The 20,635-nt window shown below is 42.5% G+C and overlaps 2 protein-coding genes across 7 annotated transcripts in view; one reads left to right on the top strand and one right to left on the bottom strand.

Annotated features, from left to right (window-relative positions):
- pdia5 (protein disulfide isomerase family A, member 5) overlaps window positions 1–15,963 on the bottom strand; it is a 61,606-nt gene extending 45,643 nt beyond the window's left edge. The window contains exons 1-3 of the mRNA XM_076747222.1: window positions 15,880–15,963; window positions 4,204–4,330; window positions 1,612–1,699 (exon numbers count right to left, since the gene is read on the bottom strand). Coding sequence (XP_076603337.1) covers window positions 1,612–1,699; window positions 4,204–4,330; window positions 15,880–15,945 — 281 coding nt within the window. The 5' untranslated portion in view covers window positions 15,946–15,963. The remainder of the gene's footprint in view (window positions 1–1,611; window positions 1,700–4,203; window positions 4,331–15,879) is intronic.
- A 1,892-nt stretch (window positions 15,964–17,855) lies between these two features.
- The window catches only part of sema5ba (sema domain, seven thrombospondin repeats (type 1 and type 1-like), transmembrane domain (TM) and short cytoplasmic domain, (semaphorin) 5Ba), a 155,774-nt gene continuing 152,994 nt past the window's right edge, over window positions 17,856–20,635 (top strand). For 3 of the 6 annotated variants that reach the window (XM_076746602.1, XM_076746599.1, XM_076746603.1), the window contains exon 1: window positions 17,867–18,011. The gene's annotated coding sequence lies outside the window, so the exon portion shown is untranslated. Of the gene's footprint in view, window positions 18,012–20,635 lie in introns of all 6 variants that reach the window. The other 3 variants (XM_076746600.1, XM_076746604.1, XM_076746601.1) reach the window with 3 other exon arrangements.

Raw genomic sequence — 20,635 nt, 5'->3', positions numbered from 1 at the left:
GGGAACAGAGTCAAAAAGTTAAGAGTAAAAAAAAAGGACACGTATCATGGAGAGCATTTGAAGAGACAGGTGGACACCAACAGTTCTGGAAATTCCTTCAGAGTGTTTTGAGTTTGGTTTCTCTTTCTTTCCCTCCACCTGGTGATCGATCCTGGATAACCTTGAGAGACTGTGAATGTTGCAATGAGCTCTGTGTGTCAAAGGGGAGTTACTGGCTTCCTCACAGTTTCCTGTTATGATACAATCTTTCCTCTCTGAAGGAGACGGTTCATGCGGTTGATGGGTTGACAGGTGATTAAAAAAAAAGAAATAAAGTAAGTGGAACTGAACACTGGGAAGGGCAGAAAGAACAACAAGTCAAAGCAGATCATCGGGGAGTAAAGACAGTGTTCATGTGCTTTGGGGAGACTGTTGTTGCCAGTGTCTTGGGAGTATCTCGCATTTACTTAATGTAAACACTTCCACAGTGTGGGCTGGAGATAGATGTGCTCCAAAGTGAAAGATGACATATATATTGTTCTGCTGTTGACGTCTTGAAATTGCTTGTTTTGTCAAAGCAACAGTCCAAACTCCCCCAAAATATTCTATTTACAATAATATAAAACAGAAAAACAGCAGAATTATGAGCCAGCAAGTGTTTTTTTTTTTTTTTTTGGACATTATTTTCCATCACTCGACTGTCGCACAATAGATACTGAACCTCAGTGTGTGACTTTGGTACCAACCGAATGGTGTCTGTTGACTGTGGGCTGCAATTGATTTATATTTTGATTATTGATTAACTGCTTAATGGTTTGGTCTATAAAGTGTCAGAGAATTACTCAGGAACAAAATATCACAAACACAATTTCAATGAGAGATTTTCAAATTGCTTGTTTAATCAAGTTTCTACCCATCACATCCACAATCTTGCTTACTTAGTCTTTTATCTTAGAGCTCCTAATGTAAACACTACTTTTGCCAGTTTTAGGCTGTGTTCTGGTGTGGCTTCTTGTGTTTAGACAACATTTACAAATCAGATGGTTTGTTTCAAATGAGGAATGTTTTTTGTGGAAACATTTTTAGATTTCTCAAAACAAGGTATCAACAAAGCAGCGTTAGTGCCAAAGTGGTACTGTATTGGCACAAAACATGCAAATTTTTCAACAGACAATCATTGCAGCACTTCATGCAGCATTATCATGTTAGAGAGACGGCACACAGCATTATGCAAGGGCCTTCACTATCACTCGTTTAGCATTTTAGGATAAAACGTACAATGAAAAACCCAAAAAAGGGAAAAGTGAAATGGTATAAAAGAGATGTAACATTTTAGATCGAAAGCTTCAATTGCACCAATAAGTGAGTGGACTCCTGTCAAATTGTTCCTGTACAATAGAGCCAGTGGAACAAGGCCCTTTACACCTCAGTGGAAAAGCCATAAATTGTGCAGATGGAAGGCAGCGGAGACATTCTTGGGAGGAGCAAATTGCTCTGCCTTTACAACTGCTGTCAGAAAATCCGTTGGACAAAAGAGGCCGTAATGTCGAAAGAGACAGGGAGTCAATGGATGTGATGGAGGTAGAGGAAGTCCTACAATGTGTTTTTTTAAAAAATCTTCCCATTACTTACCCACAGTTGACCCAGGCAATAGTCCCTTGGCCCTTTACTGTCTGGGCAACATCTGATAGCAGTTTGAGGTGGGAGTCCCCTGATGTAGCTAGAGACACAGAGAATAAACCACAGTCAGCCTCGTTACCGAAACCCTTCAATAGCTCACAACATCCCAGAGCCTCGAGACACAGAGGACACTGTCATGTCAAACACAGCGAAGAGGAATTGAGTTACAGCGGAGCTCAGTGTCTTACTAAAGCACCAAGTGCTGAAGAAAGAGATCAGTGAGTTTGGAATGGAGGGGCGAGGGAAGAGGGTTTTCTAATACCTTTCACTGGATGGGTTCAGGGAGGGGGTTTAAGTTACGTTAGCTTTCAACATCTTACAATAGTGTGACTAAGCAGGGGATGGGAGGATTATATGGTGACACAAAGACTGCTAAAACAGACCAACTTTCCTGCAAAACGGAGGAAGCACAGCAGGTATGTTCTGGCAAACTATAGTCTGTACCTGCTGCATGTGGCTCACTATCATATTCTGAGCCGTGATGAACATCAAGTGTGAGCTCATTTAACGATGACCTGCAGAGTTCATGACCACTGGAGACTTGCACAATCTACTGTGTCAGAGAGAAAATATGGCTGAGCTGTGCAGTTTGCTGTCTGTTAGCAAAGAGGAGAAACTAGTGTGCAATAAACTGTACCAGCTACAACAATACACACAGTAATATTACTGATTTTCATCAGATATGGCAAGTAAAATAGAATCCTGCGAATAAAGTAAACGAAGTGTAATATTCTAGTCGTTGTGTAACACAATACATCATTTTTATACTCCCCCAAAACCAAATGTGTTTTATTCACTGCAGAAAGAGAAAAACTCCCTCAGCGCTCCAGGCCAAGGCTATATTTAGATTTAGGGGTACTGCCATGACTCCCCAGGGTCCCACCTCACACCGGGTTGCTAACACAAACATCTGGCATTCGGTGTCAGTTTATCAGCATGTATGGTGCAGGAGGAGAGCAGATGACCGGCTGGTAGATTTTCTAATTGATGGACACTGACCAGAGCAAAACTCAACGGGGATGTGACTGACAGCTGTGCGTCAGAGGCTGGTGATGAGTAAGGACCAGTGCAAGACTGTCTTTACTCAGATAATTGGTTGGTGTAGAGCACATTCCTGCATGACGAGGGGAACCTTTGGTGCCTTCTCAATCAGACCCCGCTGCTAAATGTGTGGAAGCCTTGTCCAAAGCCCTTACAAGGGCTGATATGAGCCATGAATAATAAAACAAATAAATCTGTGGCTGTGGGGCTCTGAGGGTCCTCCGCTGCTTATTGGCCGGTAGGAGGATCCTCTGAATGAAAAAATTAGTAATATCATGCAGCTCCTTCCACAAGCCTGCAGTGTGTATTCCTCTCCTCAGAAATATGCTAATGAAAACAGAAATAAAATCTACTGGGGTACATTTGGGGTTCCCTAATGGTTGGAGGAAAACGCTGCTTGATAACTCCCTTTGACTGCATAAGCTGGTTTGTTTTCGATTTTACGACTACTCTCTAATTCTATAAGATAAGTATTTTCAAGTTCATTACTGAGCACCACAGTGATCCCTTTAAAGCAGGCTGCAGGCTAAAGCTGCACAAAACATTCATTCTAAATATGTTCTTGAGATACTGTGGCAAACTGTTTTTTTAATCAATTATATCAGATTTGGGCAAAGTGCCGCTGTGTGATTGCATTTTCTTATTAAAGAGGGTAACCAAAGGAATCTGAATTAATTTGGTGTTTTAATGTTCCGCAATTACAGAATTTTCAATTATGAAAGCAACACTTGTGACATACCAATGAAGACAATAAACTGCACTGATGCAGGGCTGTTCTCTTACACTGGCTATGCGAGTGTGCCACTTGAAGGAAATGCGACTTAAATGTCATCTTACATCTATAATATGATACTGTTTCTGTTCCCTAAGCCAGGATGTTGGAGCAACACATATTATGTGACAGTCACAAAGGTTTTGTTTTGTCACCACAAATCATCTATTCCATGAAAACCTTAGCTGCTGGGATGCAACTGTCATTCACCTTCTCTGATCAGAAAATTCATAACTGTATGAAATTATGCACTTTTACAAGTACATATTGACATCAACACTAAAAGTATACCTACCTCGTAATGAAATTAAAATGAAACTTTAAATTCTAAGTACAATATAACAATTTTCCCTAGTGTAAGTGTAACAACAAAACAAACAATTTAGATCTAAGAATAAAATAGCATAAAACGTATAGTTAAGTTGTATATATTGGCTAACCGACTGTGCACCTATGAAACATCAGTGATATTAGACAGAACACCAAATGTTATTTGGTTTTCCAGTGTTCTTCTTCAGTGACAAGCTGCTTGAGAGTCATTGAGATAACACAAGCACTATCCATGACCCATTACTATAACTGTCTGGCAGGACCACTGTCCCTGCTTCCTCCCTCGACAGAAACAATATGAGACCATATGCAGTAAGAACGTAGCACCTCTGATATCATCCCCTGTAACCGGGTGTATTTTCTGCTAAAATCAACCCCCAATCCAAAAAATATCCACTCACCTGTCTTGGTGTAGAGCACCAGAACGTTGGTTCTTGTTCTGAGCAGCTTCTTGAAGTCTTTGTGGTCGCTGACCTTCTCTATGAGAGGAGAAACCTTCACTGCCTCCAGCACCGGCAGCAGCCACACCTGGTGAAACACCGATAAAATCAAAAAGGTTACCAAATCAGTCAGAGTGCCAATACATAGCAAAAGAAAAAGTACTGAAAGCTGCCACTGAATGTCAGATTCCTATACTGTACTTTTGTTTACTTTGATGACATTCAACCCTGATTCCAAAAAAATCTGTAAAACAGAATGTGAAATGTGAAATATGAAAATCCAACATGCAGACTGCCATGACATCCACTGAGCACATTCCTGCTGCCCAGACTTTAACCTGTGTTTATTTACACTAGGAACTTTACTGTAGCGCCATCCTCAGGACAAGCTTTAAATGTTTCGCTGCAATCCCGATGAAGCTCTAATAGAGACACTATTGTCAGTATGCTGCTTATTCTGCCCGACACATTCGTACTGTTGGTTGTAATGAACCATTAGGGGCCACTGCCAGGCTTTGGCTTGTTATAAAATTAATGTGGCAAGCTATTCGGTGAATAAATGTGTCAGTTTAATATAAATGAAATCAGTTTGATGCAGAGAGGCAGAGCTACAATCTTCTAACACTGGAACAGTGCATAGCTGTCTGAATCAGGCTGTCAGTGTGGAAGCAGAGGCTGACGGCACTGGTTGTTTGTCTTATCTCTTTACTGTGACTCATAATTGCCATAAAGAAAATCAACAGGTTTAACTTGATATTTACAGTTACACACTATAAAATGAGTCACTTCTTTTCAGCTAATATGGCATAAGCAGGACAGGATGCTGCTTCTAACAGGAACTTGTACTGAAAGGTGGCTTCAAGTTGAGAATAGGTGGGTACATCTATATCATTTGTCTGAATAGTTCCTTCCACTTTGCAAACACGCGTTGTTGGGCTAATGGTGTGAAACACCGAATATGGAAAAACAAAAGCCCAGAGAGGCTTGCACTTTAATCAAAGATGACGAAGAAAAAAAAAAACAAGACTGATTACACTCGAGCCATATGAAGTTAATTCTGTGCATTCTAATCGTTGCTGTTCCATCACCATTCATTAAAAAGCCCTGCCTTTCTGCCTATGGAGAACTAAATTAGACACCAAACATCGTCTGCTCACTCAGCGGATCCTGCCTGATGAGCGATATCACCTGGAATGAAAACAAGCACCTGTCAGGCTCATTTTCTAATTTCAATTCCCAACTGGATGCTCTTCTGAGGTGAGTCTGATGGGAATCTTCAGACGAAACACTTTGCACATCAATATATCTCCAAAGGAACATAGACAAGCTAAAGGGTTTAGAAAAGGAGAAACTTAAAAGCCCCCTTACATACACACAGGCACACACACACACACACATACACACCAGTCATATTGTGAAGGGTGGGCTAATTAGAGGCTGGCTAGGTGACACTTGTCTGCATAGGTGGGCGTTCAGAGGTGAGTGGAGGGCCGGGGGCAAGACGAGAAAGCGATGAGTAGACATGGTAAGCTGTTTTACTTATCCAAGTGAGATGGGAAATGCGATGCTTGACGGCTGCCTAGAAAGATTTACGTGACGCAAAGCGAACAGGATTCTTCATTAATCGCTCACTCTCGCCTTAATATTGAAAATAACTCCAGACACATTAATCGGTTGGCTGATTAATCAGGTCAATTAAAGATAATCGTCATCAGCCGATGCCTGCGCTACACAAAAAATGTCTGCTGACACATCAGAGACTCTGCACATTTATTATTTTCAAACAGGAACGTATGAGGTGCATCACGGAGCTGAAGTTGGATAAATGATGCTGTTTTTGTTTAAGCACAATTACATAAACTTTCATTGCACTCAAGACCTCTTTCTGGGCTACACATATAAGCACAGTCAGTTTCTCCGAGGACGCCTGAAGGGATACTCCACTGATATGTATCGAAAACTCCCATCCTGCAGGCTTGAAAGGAGCCTCTGAAAAAATGTGCAGCTTGCTGAATCACAGAAGTTACAAAGGAACCTAAAGGTGACCCACAATCACACAAAAAAACCTCTAAAAACAGAACGTCTCAAACAACTCCACCAGTATAATCCACGTCTACCACCGATGCATCCATGTTCAGGATTATCTGTCGGCTTCCTTCAGGGGAGCTTTGGAGCTATGTGGAGTGTTTTGAAAAGTTTCTATGGACATTTTGACAAGTTTTTGGTAAAACTCTGAAATCCTTTCTCAACATACACACATCTGCATTCTTCTGTGAAGGATCAAGTGAAGCTTTCTAGAGCCACCTTTCAGGCACAAACTGTGGAGAATGTTAGTCCCAGCAACTTCTATTATCTACTTTAACATGGGTGAAAACCTGCTTCCCACACTGCTGACTCATTTCTGTAAAATGCTGTTTTTGCACTAATCATGCTGATTGAGAGACCGCATGCGGTGCCATTAACATGGAAACAAATGCATTTCTGGGTACTTCCTGGAGACTGAAATGTACCAGCAGATACCTACACCTACAGTCGAGGCAGCTGGGAACAACAATGGTGCTGTCGTCACGCCAACGCTGCTGATGGCTGTGACACAATGTGATTCTTCCACCAACTTTAGCATGCGTCATCTTTCGGTGACAGACATACAGTAATGGAAATAACTAGACTGCTGACAGTTTCCACACAGGCCGTCGGAAGTGACAGGCCCATTCAGGAGCAGCGTTACTGCCTTGCCGACGATTTAACACTGAGTTTTATTACAATGAATCACAGGCAGAGGCAGCTCAATTGAAAAACTTGAATGCAGCAGATCAGTTTTACGCAGAGTACGTTCACAAGATATGAAAAGTGGAAGTAACAAAAATTAAATCCTACTAAAAAAAACTGTTGTGATGAGAATCCAATTCATTTCCACGGTCTGTGGATTATCTGTAAAGTGTTGGTACTCCCTTCTTTTCTGGCTCGCCTTGTACACTAAAAGGCAATTTTTCAACTTGAACTGCAAATGATAAATGTGAGCGAGTCATGATAAACTACAGAGCATGACTCCAGTTTTATCACATCACAGCCGTCTTAATCAAAACACTTATCTCTCAATAGTTCAGTTCCCATGCAGTTGCATCACATCCACTTCTTTTGGCACTTCCTCTCTTATGAAGACAACGGGATTCATAACTTTGCGCCCAGGACATGTACTGAACTTTTTTTTTCTGAAACAAATTCTTTTGAAAAATGTACATTTTTGATTCTTTGTGTTGAAGTTATGAAATCTGAATACATTAAACAAACCCAAAAGACCCTCTCCTTTTGTGTACATTTTTGTCACTGATGAATATGTGTTGAAAACCTCATTTTCAATGCCATTTATAGGTTGCAGCTCTGGGGCCTCGTTGTATATTGTGCTCCACTTGAAGCCCTTGTAACTCATGAAGCCTGCACAGTGAATGGAAATGGAGTGGAGGGGGCACAAAGGATTGAGTATATAATATTCCTGGATCCAGTCTTTCACTTAGTGATGGTAATGAGGGTCTGTTTCTATGGATTCAAGGGAAAAAAGAGTTCATCGTCCCCTCTTCATGAAAAAAACAACACTCAAATGGCGCTTTTTGATTGAAGTTTCTCACATCCATTACCCCCACAGTACAATCAGGGATGATAGCGTCTGACTGAAATGCATGCATGCATCTTAATGTATACCAATGAGGGCATGATGGTCTATTTTTCCCTTGAATTTCTTACAACTGACCCTCCTCAACATCATTAAGTGGGATGCCAAGTTCATGAATATGTGCATGGTTTCTTGGACTGAATCTGTTATGGACCATCACTCCACTGTGGTCCACTATAAAGACCTGTTGGGTAAACAAGCAGAACCTACCCTTACCTCAATACAAGATAGAGCTCCAGCCAGTGAGCAGCACATATATATAAATATACCATATCAATGTATTAAATATAAAAGGGTAAACAAGATGTAAACAAAACAAATATAAGCTCAAATGTGAAAATGGTCCAAAATATCAAAACCAAACATATCATAACATTAGAACGGTTTAAATTGTAGCAGCAAACAAAAATAAATACGAGGCTATCATGTGGCCTTCTGCATCGTTTGCAAAGAACAAGCTCCTCAGTTTGTCTTGGCAGGTCAGAGTCGTTCTCCCAAATTAGCCCATTCTGTGCCACATTCACTGTTCTCTGTGATTGTTTGTGTTGCCTTCATGCAAATTCTCTGCCTGCACTCGTGCCACATCAAAAAATGTAAAGCATTGTCCAAATGCTGAAAAATATTGCCATAAAGAGTGCGACTGGCAATACAACAAAATAAACAACAATAAGAAACTATATATAGAGATAAGGGTTACTAAATCTGCAGTATAAAAGATGTAAATGCTGCTCATGCTCATGTGTTTTAGCTTTGCACAGACCTGTTAACTTGAGGACAACATCTTTGCTCCACAGCTGGCAGGTGACAGACAGAAACCCTGCCAATGACTACCAATTACTGAGCAGGAGAACAGCTCCAGATGCTGCCTTCACTCTGCCATGCCTGTGAGAGGGCAAGAAAATGGTGCTGCGTTCATTCATGCCTTCCCAAAACCGTCTTTCCCCCGTTATCACTTCCTCCTCAATACACACTACAGGGGGACAGCCTCATTGGTACAAAGCTGATCGAAGAAAAGGACACACACACGGAGATCAGTATGATTTGGTGTCACACACGCGTTTTTCACTCATTTACACAGGTATGGGGCTCCATGAGGACTGCTATGGGAGAATGAGGAACACAAAGCAGAAAGAGAAAACAGGCACTTTTCACCTCACGACACTAGAATGGTGACTCACTGGCAACAATTCCATTTTTCAAGGCGGTGATCCCATTCAAAAGCAATCATTGTTTTTCTGTATCGATTTGATTTTGGACACTGATTGTGTAATAATTAGCCAGTATTAGATTTTCACTGAATTAACATGTGTACAGTGATGTGAAAATGTCCCTCTGCTGCAACAAGGTAAGGTTTCTATGATTTTACCATGTAATGATATGACACCAAGCTCTGATGACGCAATACATTTCAACAGCACCGCCAAGATAACGGCTATTAAAATGCCCACACAGTAACGTCATCGCCTCTAATACAGTTTAAACATAAACAGATTATAACCTTCATGACGGGAAGATTCATTGCAGGGTTTACAGACACTGCCTCGGTTTTATCTCTGTGCACATACTAAACTGGGCATATACACGCTTTATCTGATATCACTGTGTTGGTGTTGTTCCTTCGACACCGTAATTAATGTTGCTCCAGGACCGTCATTGCTACAACGTCCACGTAGAGAGCAGGTCATGGTGGATGCATAGGTCAAGCACAGCACTTTCACACAGGAGACTGGGGTTTGAGTCCTGTGTGTAACTTAATGTTACACCGTTCATTTATTATTTCTAGACACACTTCGCTTATTTTCAGTTTCTTCTTTTTTTTTTATTTTCAGATTTCATTGAAGGCTGGAGTTAACTGAAAATGACACCGTCAAATCTAGGGATGGTATCAAAACCCAGCATTAACCTGCTAATTGTGAATTGTTACACACAAGCTGAATCGAAAGCTGTCTGTACATACACCAGTTTAAACGTGCCGAGTTGTGCCCAGTTGCACCCCAGACGGGCCATCTCTGGAGTCAGGTCTAAGTGCACCCAATCGCCTCCAAGTGTGTAGCGTTGATGTCAGCTTTGTCATCGTTAAGGGATGATTCAGTGACATGTTTAAACAGCCTCTGCTGCTGTTGCCAGACATAGCATATACTTCAACTGCATCTCAAAACAAGCAGATAAAAGAGAATGGTGAGTGGTACTGCTGAACAGCCTGAAAATCCATCAATCTACTGCATGGTGCAAGAGTAAAGAGTGCTAAAGAGGGCACTGCCTTTAAATGTCAAGACAAGTGCGTCATCAGTTAAAGACACACCTTCACGCAGGTAGCCAGCGCATGTGTATGGAAAAGGGCTCTGCCTGTTCAGCTCAGTCTGCCACAAATCTAAATATTTGGCACATTTTTGTAAACCTAACTGCTGGCTGAGACAAAGCAGACCCTCCTCCCTTCACCAGGGACCTGCAGGCAGTGATTCACATCAGCAGAGGACGGGAGACAGAGGACAGGAGGAGGGACTGATACTGACTCATGACTGTGGTCTTCATTCTTTTTAAACTTCACTCAGTATTGTGATGTCGGGAATGTAATTTATTTTATACAGTTTCAATTTGTTTGCAGTGAAATGTTATTCAGATTACAGGGTGACTTTGCTGTTGTACACTTTACTGTTGCTCCTCTTGAAACATTTATTCATATTTTAAAAAAAAGAAACTATTCTAATCCTGTTCTAAATATATTCCTACCATAATATATTTTCAAAAAAGCAATCATTTAGGAATGAAAATGAACTGGTAAGAGTATCACTTAGAGCAGTATTATCAGTGAAATAATAACGTTGTCCATCCGTAGCAGTTTTGCAACAAAACCAGAGCTCCGTTCAAATGCCACATAAGCAGCCAGCTCTCTGACGGCGGTCACAATAAGACAACATTTTAAATGTCAGCTTGTGCTTACCAAGTGACCTCTCAAAAAAAAAAGAAGAAAATCTCATACTTGTAATCCTCCTGAAATCCTTTCATCATCAGTCATACCACAGCTATGCACGTGATACCTGCATGGCTAAACTGGAATTTGGTGATTACATAATTCACTGCTGGACAAACTCAGGACTCAGAGGAAACCCATTCGTGCTTCACACCGAACACTGACCGTCCTTATCTGCCATAAAGGTATGTCCCGTCACGTTGCTGTGAAGAATGTGCCGCTTACTAAGCAGCAGGTACTCAGCCCCTGCCTGCGAGCCCACACCCTCCATCTGCTGTGACAAATCTGCTTAATAAATGGCATCCAGTTCTAGGGGCAGTACTGAATCAGCACAAATCACACCAGTGTTTGTCAAGCACTTGCCTTGAGTTTCGTGTGACTAATGAGCCAGTCAGGTGTGTGTTAGCGTGTGTGGACTGGCTCATTGTAATGGACGCTACGCAGCATCCAATAACACATGCGGAGCACTGATTTAGAGGCTTCTTGGCTCTCAAATGAGCAGAGGAGCAATCAATTAGCGGGTTTAACAACTATCACATTTCGGCTATCAGCGCTGGCAGTCAGGGGAGAGGCTCAGCCCACTATCGTGCTACCAAGCCTCTGTTGTGGCAATGACACTGGTTACTGAACTTCAATACCTTTTTGCTACCAACAAAAAAAGGGCCAAGTACTTAAAGGTGTCATTGAATGTCTAGTCAGATTCATAGTGTTGTTTACTCATTCTTCAATCAGCTATTCAGTGGTTTAAAATCATAATTTTGCTCATTAAGGTACAACTGCTTGTGTTCAGGTGGCATTTAACATTTGAGAAGTGTGACTTCATTTGTTAAATAAAAGGTTATTTCAAAATTATCTCTAAATGTAGGCACAATGTCAACTTTTGAGGATATAGTCATTGCCAGGAATGACAACTGTATACGGTAGATCAATTTTGAGGGAATTCCAGATTACTGAGAGTAGGTAGTAAGGCCAAAATCTTAAGTCACTGTAAATGTGTATCATAATACAGTAATTGCTCTGTAACCTTAGAGGTGCATTACCGCCACCAACTGTTGCTCTCGTGACATGTGGGCACATGGTAACCAGTTCTGCTCCCCAAATCACACTACCTTATGAGACAGCTGGATTTGCGAGATCACTTGAGCCTCCAGCCCTGATTTGCTACATCGCCTGCTCTGAATATACAGCAGAGACACTAAGGGATGCGGTACAGCCAAATCTCCACCGTGTCCACCGTCGCATGGCACAAGTCGCCATATCGTCCAACCCAATGCAACTGCTTTTGCTGTTTCATTCTTCACGACTGTTTGGGTGACTTTCTGTGTTGCTGTGTGCAGTTTGATGGTAATCCTGGGTGTTGAGATTGACCTAGTTTAGCTCAATTACTGCATTTCTGTGGGCTCAGCAGCTCACCGGGAAAAGCAGTATTTATACTTTGTACTTGTTAACAAGTGTGAGATTTCTGCCACTGGTTGTTGACAGATGCATAAGAAAGACTTGATCTATTTGGCACAATCAAATTTCTTCGCTGATATTGAAGTACAGAATGTTTTTGTCATGACACACCTAGTGTAACATCTCCCACGACATGTTCCTGACCAATCAGGCAACCATGGCAAAGAGGAGGAGGGATGCTGAGGTTGCTGCTGTTGGGAAGGACAATGAAAGAGAGGAAAAGTTCATTGAGCTGTGGAAACAGTACCCCTGCCTGTTTGACGTTTCCTCGAGGATAGAGGACTGAGTCAAAACAAACAAATGTTCATGAGAAAGAGCAGAAGCTCTTCATCAGCTAGGTGAGTAGCTGGCTGCGCTGTCATGATATTATCCTCGGTGCTAATTACGGGAATGTGCTAATCCCAGATCTGGTGTTAAAGCAGCCTGTTTAATGCAGCCAACACAGCCAAGCCTGCTCCTTGTAGAATAAATAACTATGGAAATAAAATGACTATATGTGACACTCGTTGTACCTGTCCTAATTGTTACCCGGATGCTTCCAGTAGATGTAGAAATAATGACCGAATGGGTCAAAGTTTACGCCTCCTCTTGCATTTACAACCCCTCATACTGTTGCAACCCTAAACTCAATTATTAAAATAATCAACACATTAATCAATGAAAATAAGCTGTGGCCCTGAACACCAGCATACCTACAAACTGCCAGCAGACATGAAAAAGGCATTCATCAGCTTCCCAGTCAGTGTGTATGCAGGAAAAAAAACATAAGTTCAATTTCAGCGATCAGAAATGAAACAGATGATTTTTTTGCATTCACAAAAGAAGCAGACAATGGCTAACCTTTGTTTAAGTGTGATTATTACAGTGTGTATGAGCGCAGTGTCTGAAACACATGCTGAGGACCAAATGCCAGTAAAACCTTTTTTTTTTAGTGGGACAAATCAATAAGAGCCTGTCCTCTCATGGCGGCTAACACTGCTTTATCCTGTCAATCTGTAAACAAAATGTCACCTAAAACAGGTCGGCTCACACGCATCGATTATTCTGCTCTGACAAAAGAAACAATATCACTGACAGAGAGACGACACTTACAGAGTTTACAGGCCATGGACAAGTGAAACAAAAAGTTCATTATGTATGTGTGTGTGTGTGTGTGTGTGTGAGAGAGAGAGAGAGAGAGAGAGAGAGAATTAAATTGCTTTGACAGGCAGACCTCTACTACCCAGCAGTACCCTCTAACGAAGTGCTGCAGTGGTTTATCTCCGCCCTTAAAGAATCACCTCCTTACACCTCACAGTGCTAGCTACTGTACCAGTACACACACTCTCTCACTCACACTCGCCAAACATCAAACACGCATCCAACATAGACAACACAGGTGACCAGTCGTGGCTGATGAGGACAAAATTAGTCACAGCATAATAGCAATACTGACGTGTCATGACGAGGGCTGCAGCTAATAGTTATTTGCCATCATCAATTAAGCTGTCAGTGGATTTTCAAATGTTCTACATTCGGTGTATAAAATGTCTTTAAAAAGTGCCAATCACAATAGCCTCAAGGCCAAGGTGACATCTTGAAATTGCTTGTTTTGTCCGACACAAATGCTGCATACCTAACATGTATTTGTTTGAAGATATATATGCATACACATAGTATAAATGTATCAAAGGGCTACAACTCCTACATCTGTTGTGGATGCAAACACTGCCAAGTCAAAGCAGTGAGTCAGCACTTTAACCTCATAGTCATGATTTAATTTCAGATCCAGTGAGCTGTGGCACAGTGCCAAAATATCAAACAGTGCCACTGTCCAGATGCATTCAGAGTCCACTGTAAGTACACACCCAAGCTCCACCCTTCTGAGCGCTCCAATGGAGCTGAAACAGTTGGTTGAATGACTGTTTAAAAGGACCATACCGCAGTGTTTGCAGCCTTTAGCTCCCTCGCTCCAGATCATGCATACTTTCTACATTTACAGACCATTTTCATTTTAGATTTTAGGATGAATTTTTCCAACACTTCCAGGTAGCCATTGTCTTCCATTTATTTCTGTACAGTGAAGTTATATCATCGTTCTGTGGTAGAGCAGTTTAAGCCGGACACGATGAGAAAAGTCTGCACTGTTTTACCACGCAGAAATAATGGACAAAAATGAATGCGGACCGGATGCTCACTGTGATAGATTACACGGAGACAATTTCAAGAGGCGGCTAATTTATTTCCACAACGTACTGAAACAAATGGGAGCCAATGGATGCCCACAACAACGGTTCGTTTATACTCAACTGTTTGTTCAGCACGCCTAGTTAAAACTAATATAGTCTAAAACAACAGCCCTGTGATGAATCTTACCTGCATGAAGGAGATAATGTTTAGAGAGGAGCTGATTTACGATCAGTTTGGAGGATGTAGTTTGTGGTGTTGAGCTGCATCGCATTATACAGAGAGCTACTCAGACTATCCTCATTAATATAGATGGAGTGGACAGAATAATAGAAACACTTGTCAACATAACACAGCACAGCTCCACAAACCACATCCTCCAGAACAATCACATGATGAAGCAACTCCTCTCCAAAAGTTTCAGCTAAACTGAACATGATAACCTCCATGAAGGGCGGACTGCAGGACTGTGGTATCAGACTGCACCAGTTTTAGCTCAGTGTGCCTAATTAACCAGCAACTGGGTCGACTCTATCAATAAGTTTGAACATGAACTGGAGATATTCTTTCTGGAAGGAGGTTGATGGATACGGGGCAGGAAAAGCTCCATGGGTGGACCTTGTGTTAGAATATTTCCCAGACATACACAGCAAATTAAGCCACTCATCAAGCAAAAACACAACACAAATATTGTGCTGAGAAGATGCTGAGAGGACATGGATGGACACTGCAGGTCTTTGCAGAGCTCCTGTTGTACACGGACACACAGCAGCTAGCTCACACCCACCTGTGAGTGGCCATCACTGTTATGCAAGTCACAAAGTTGCCAACTTTCAATTCCCGTTTCAAACTCAAATGGCTGAACAGATGTGTTTCTGAGACTTTGGTTCCTCCTGCACTAATAACAATAACCAAATCTACCGCAGAGACGAAACCGAGAACAGCAGAGTGTTTAAACATGTGCGTGGCATTAATCTTGAGGTAAGAGAGGCAGGTTAGCTCCTCAGGACGGCCGCTTGCACTGGACGGCGGTCAGGCTCAGACACAGGGGAGGAGACCCCGTGAGCACAGGCGACCGTGGGTCAGAAAGCCGCCCCGCGCGCCCACTTCCACCACCAAATATCTGATTTTACCTGCGCCACAAAAACCGCAGTCCGTCCACATTCGTAGAAGCTAGTTAACTAAATCTGGGCTCCAAGTTCAGTCAAGGGCTGTCAACTTTACCTCCTGCACGGACAGGCTAGGAGACGCGGGCGAGGAGCTATTTGGGTTCATTTTTCTACTGAATTCCCGAGCGGTCACAAACGCCCTCCAGCAATGTCACAGGGAGCCATTACAGTTTCCACGACACACAGAGGAGCTTCGTTTCACTCACCAGCAACACCAACATGAACATTTTCGCCTCTCTCATCCGACTCCCGTAGCGGTTCCAAGAGGCCATGATGCCGTTGCCACGTCTGGATACGCAGGCGCAATCGCTTTTCCACGGATTGTTGGCCACGGCGCAAGGCTCCATGGGAAATGTAGTTTTGAGGCACATGCGGTGGGTAGGTGTTGCACCTGTGTCCTCTAACCAGCGAGATAACACTTTCGTGTTATTTGGATAGCAGTGAGCGTAAGTGCGATAGTCAGCACGATTTTGTTTTTAATCAGCATAAAGCAGCCGTACTGCAAGACAATTAATTACGCAAGAGGGCAATTAGTGAATTGGCTTGTGATTGAATGACTCTTAATTAGATCTTTCTCAATTTGACTTCTGTTCCGTTTGAAAATTTGGTTTGATGATAGCTGTGAAACGTGCTGCACAGCATCGGATTTATGCAGGGCTTGGGACAATAAGCCTGTGTAACGTAATGCATAGAAACTGACGGGCAACACACACACACACACACACACACACACACACACACACACACACACACACACACACACACACACACACACACGAGCTGAGGAACGCCCTTGAGTGAGATGCAACCAAGTCCAGTTGTCCTTCATTCAAGCCTTCTTGGGTAACTATGACGTGGATGACTATGAATTTTCACGGACAACAACAACAAAAAGGTTTTATATTATATATATATACATATATATACATATTCTAACATGTACTGAAGTAAATAAATTCACCCTTGAAACCTTCAGAAATAAAATGGATAATAGAATAGAATACGTGGAGCTTCGACATGAATGAACTTTCTTTTTCACTTCAGTTTGCAAAGAAAACGACTTCCTAATATAAGTAATGTCCACCTGTTTCTAATGACGATAGGCACTAATAGGATAGAATAGAATAGAATAGAATAGAATAGACGTGGGGCTTTGTGCTGTATCAACATGATGTAGACTACAGCTGCATAAATGAATGGGTTTTTTAAATGGAATTTGGTTTATACTGATTGCTTTCCTTATCCCGATGTCACACAAGAGGTAATAATTTACACGCCTGTTTAAATCAGGGTAGTCACTAGAATAGAAAAGACGTGGGAGTTCGTGCTGTATCGGAATATGTACAGCTGCAGAAATGAATGCTTTTTTCCTATGGAGTTTGGTTTGGAAGCAGAAAACGTGGAGGATTCACTTAAATCAACGTTATTTTTCAATTCAGTTAGCCCATCAAGCGTAGTTGTGTTGGACAAGAGGTAATCATTTCTACGTCTGCTTAAATCAGACATAGTCACTAGAATAGAATAGAGTAGAATAGAATTTATTTTTCAGTTCACTTTGCCCGTCAGGTTTAATTGCATGATATGATGCAGACTAAATAAAACAGTGAAATTTCTTTTCTGAATGGAACTTGTCTCCCGCTATATTCCACGCCCTACACCTGGATGACAGAATAAAACGGTCCATCACTTGTGTGTGTGTTTACTGTTTCAGCTTCACTGTCTACCTTGGACGAGACGGCAAAGCAGCAAAGAAAACACACCGACCAGACGCCCAGTGGACTTCTATTGCCAGGTTACCCCCACACTCAGACACACAGCAGGGTCTGTGGAGTCCCAGACAACAACATGCGGGGCCAAACCTTTCCCAGAAGCCTTTTTGTCTCCCTCAGGTCCACGCTGTGATTCACTCTCAAACACTGCCTGCTTTTGCTGTGGACAGACGCGCTGTTGCGACACTCCACCACCTCTCCGGGTGGTGTCCGTGCATGCGCTACCACCTCCAAACTGCTTGCAAATCTGCCCCATCTTTGCCTACTACTACACACACACACACACACACACACACACACACACACACACAATCCCACCCACCCCGGTCCCTCCTCAGACCGTGGTACAGACTGACGCTCGAGGGGAGAGAGAGAGAGAGAGAGAGAGTGCGAGCTGCTGCTGGCTGCAGGTCGCTTGGAGAGTGACGCACACGGCGCACACAGCGGCTGAGGACACAGCTCTAGAACCCGTCTATAATCTGTCCCCACTGCTAAGAGTGCGAGTCTGATTCTCTCCTCATCTCTGCCGGGCATTGCCATCAACTTGGGGAATACAAACACCTTCGAAGGTAAAAGGAAAATCACTTTTTCTGTCTTTTCTTTGGCATAATACCTGAAATGACTGATGCAAAAGCACTTTTTAGGTGTGTTGTGCACCAGTTTCCAGCTTGTACCTCGCTTTAGATTTGCCGTCACGGGCGAAATGGATGTAGCTCGACTTTTGATTGAGGTGAAATCAACACAATAGCCTGCTTTAGCGTGAGGAGTAACCTGCCTGGTTAGAAAAAAAAAATCCCCCCTCCATCGTTAGTGGATTGACCACTCGTAAGCTTTATTCAGCCACGCTGTGGGGTCCGTTTTTCCTCTGGACCATTTTTCTATCAGAGCAGGATTTGAGCAATGTGGCGTTTTGATTCCAAATGTCCAACACTTTCCTGCGCTTTTGCCCACTTTGTTTGGGGCGAGGTGAGTTGTCCGTTGATAGCATGTGTTATTCAGAGCAGTTAGCAGCTCCTTTATGCCACGCCAGTTTTACTTTCCACTCACGTTTCATCCCAGGATCAGAGGAGCGTTTGTGGGCTGCAGGAGCTGCCTGTGCCTGCCACATTAGCACCGTCTCAAACTTACTTTGTGCTGCACGCTGCCCTGTAGTCCCGATCCACGCGAGATGTGAACTTTAAACATGATCCTCAGGGGAAACTTCACTCATATGAGCTCTCTGGAAAGTGGATTTTCTAAGTGTTGTGCGTCTCAATTAAATGCCCCGCACAAACTGTCTATATTCAAACGTGGTAACCTAAATTGGACAAGCGTGTGGCTTAAATTCACCATTTTGTTGTCCTTTTTCCAACTTTGCGTGTGTATTTTGTCGTCTGAGCAAACACAGCCGATAATGACCTCATTGCTTTTCAAATTCCAATTAACAAATTGGCTTTTACGCGCGGATTGCGCAGCCTTTGCGCACATCCCGAGTGTTTTTTAGATTCTTTTATTCTCCCCAAATCCCAGCGAACGTTCGTCGCACTAATTCTGCATGAAAACATTCAAAATCAGCTCAGAGAGTCATTATTCATGAGCTTGTCACTTGCTTCAATTGCTTCTCCATTTCTCCCCCGATACATACAGACATCCCAGATCTGTCTTGTTTAAAATTGTAAAGAGGGATAAGTGTCCAGCAGAAAGCTTCCCAGTGCGGGGATATCGAACAAAGGACGGCAGCGCTATAAAATAGGACATTTCCTCCTTGCCTGTATTTAAGTTGATAATGCTGAAATGCATTGTTGGAGCGGGAGACGGGCTGTCTTGCAGGGCAACAGAGGGCAGTGTTGAGCAGCGCTGTACAGCTGTGACAGCACCTTGCCAGGTGAAGTTTGCTGCATCATGCGCTGGACTGTCTGCTGTGCTCTCCACAAGTGACTTCTGCAGACCAGCTGGCCTGTGCGCTGGAGGAAAGGTGCAGCACTCATCCAAGCCCGGACAGATGAAAACATATAGGGACGTTGCTTTAATGGATTTTTGCTTGTGTGATTTTTTTTTTTTTCTTCTGCTGATTAAATGTCAAGCGCTTCTGAACAGGCTTTTATCTGCAGGCGTTCCACCAGGAACAGCTTTCAGAGACATTTAGTCCATAGCTGGCATTTTTCGAAGCTTAAAATATCGCATGCACTCGACTAAATTAATCAAACAACTTACTCGCTTGAAAGCTGTTTTCCACAACCAGTAACTACCACTGCTGGGCCTTGAGAGGCATTTTTAGAGCCGCACTCTTTTCTCATCTGTAATTTCATTGAGCTTCAGTTGTTCAGTCACTTCAACAGCATCAATGAAGGCCACTGTATTATTCATTAACACTCAAATGGCTCTCAAATGCAACTGAGCATGGCTCGGAGTTTTGGGAAACGTGTTAGATGGCAAATAAGTTTGTGTTGCAGTTTAGCTGTTTTTAAACCTCTTAGCTTCTCTGTAAATTATGCCATGGACAGCAAATAGTTATATTGTTGTTCTGAAATCATTTGATAACTATAATTAGTGAGCCCATTAAACAATATTCAAATATAATTAGCCTCTCAGTGGACCAATAATTGCTCACAACCCTGTTTTATTCGGCCCTGTTTCATATCTTAACAACCCAGCTCTCCCTGTCTGGAATTCAAAACAACAGTCGGCATAACTCTGATTTTATTTTGTTCATTCATCAACACGTGTGAAAAGTCCCATATCTCCCCCGTCTTTTGATTGATATTCATATATTCTTCCAGGTTTTGTTGGGCCCACATGCTTGTCTTATGGATGATTAACGCCTTTGTTATATGAAGAGCAGTTTGAGTATCCTGGTTCAGTCCTTTCAAATGGAAAACAGGTTTTCATCTTTGATGAACTTATGAGGGCTCTTGACAGGTCCTGGCGGGGACCAGAGCTGCAGAGCAAAAGAGAGCCGAAACAAAACACAAACTAGATGGACACCCCCCTCCCAAACTCCTCTCAGACCACCTCTATGTTCACTTTCCCCTTCTTTCTACTTCTCCGTCTCTCCTCGATGTCCTTGGAGTTACAGTGTGGAAAGTCTTTTGTTTCAGATTATGTAGAGGTCTATATCTTCGTGGCATCTGATGTCGACATAAATAATTCATTTTCATTAACAAATATGGTAGGTGTGAGTAGATGAGCTGGCAGCCTCTTCATCAAATTTTTA

This window comes from Chaetodon auriga, chromosome 13, assembly GCF_051107435.1.
Source record: "Chaetodon auriga isolate fChaAug3 chromosome 13, fChaAug3.hap1, whole genome shotgun sequence".
NCBI classification, from domain to species: domain Eukaryota; kingdom Metazoa; phylum Chordata; class Actinopteri; order Chaetodontiformes; family Chaetodontidae; genus Chaetodon; species Chaetodon auriga.
This window is presented reverse-complemented; position numbering and strand designations above follow the sequence as displayed.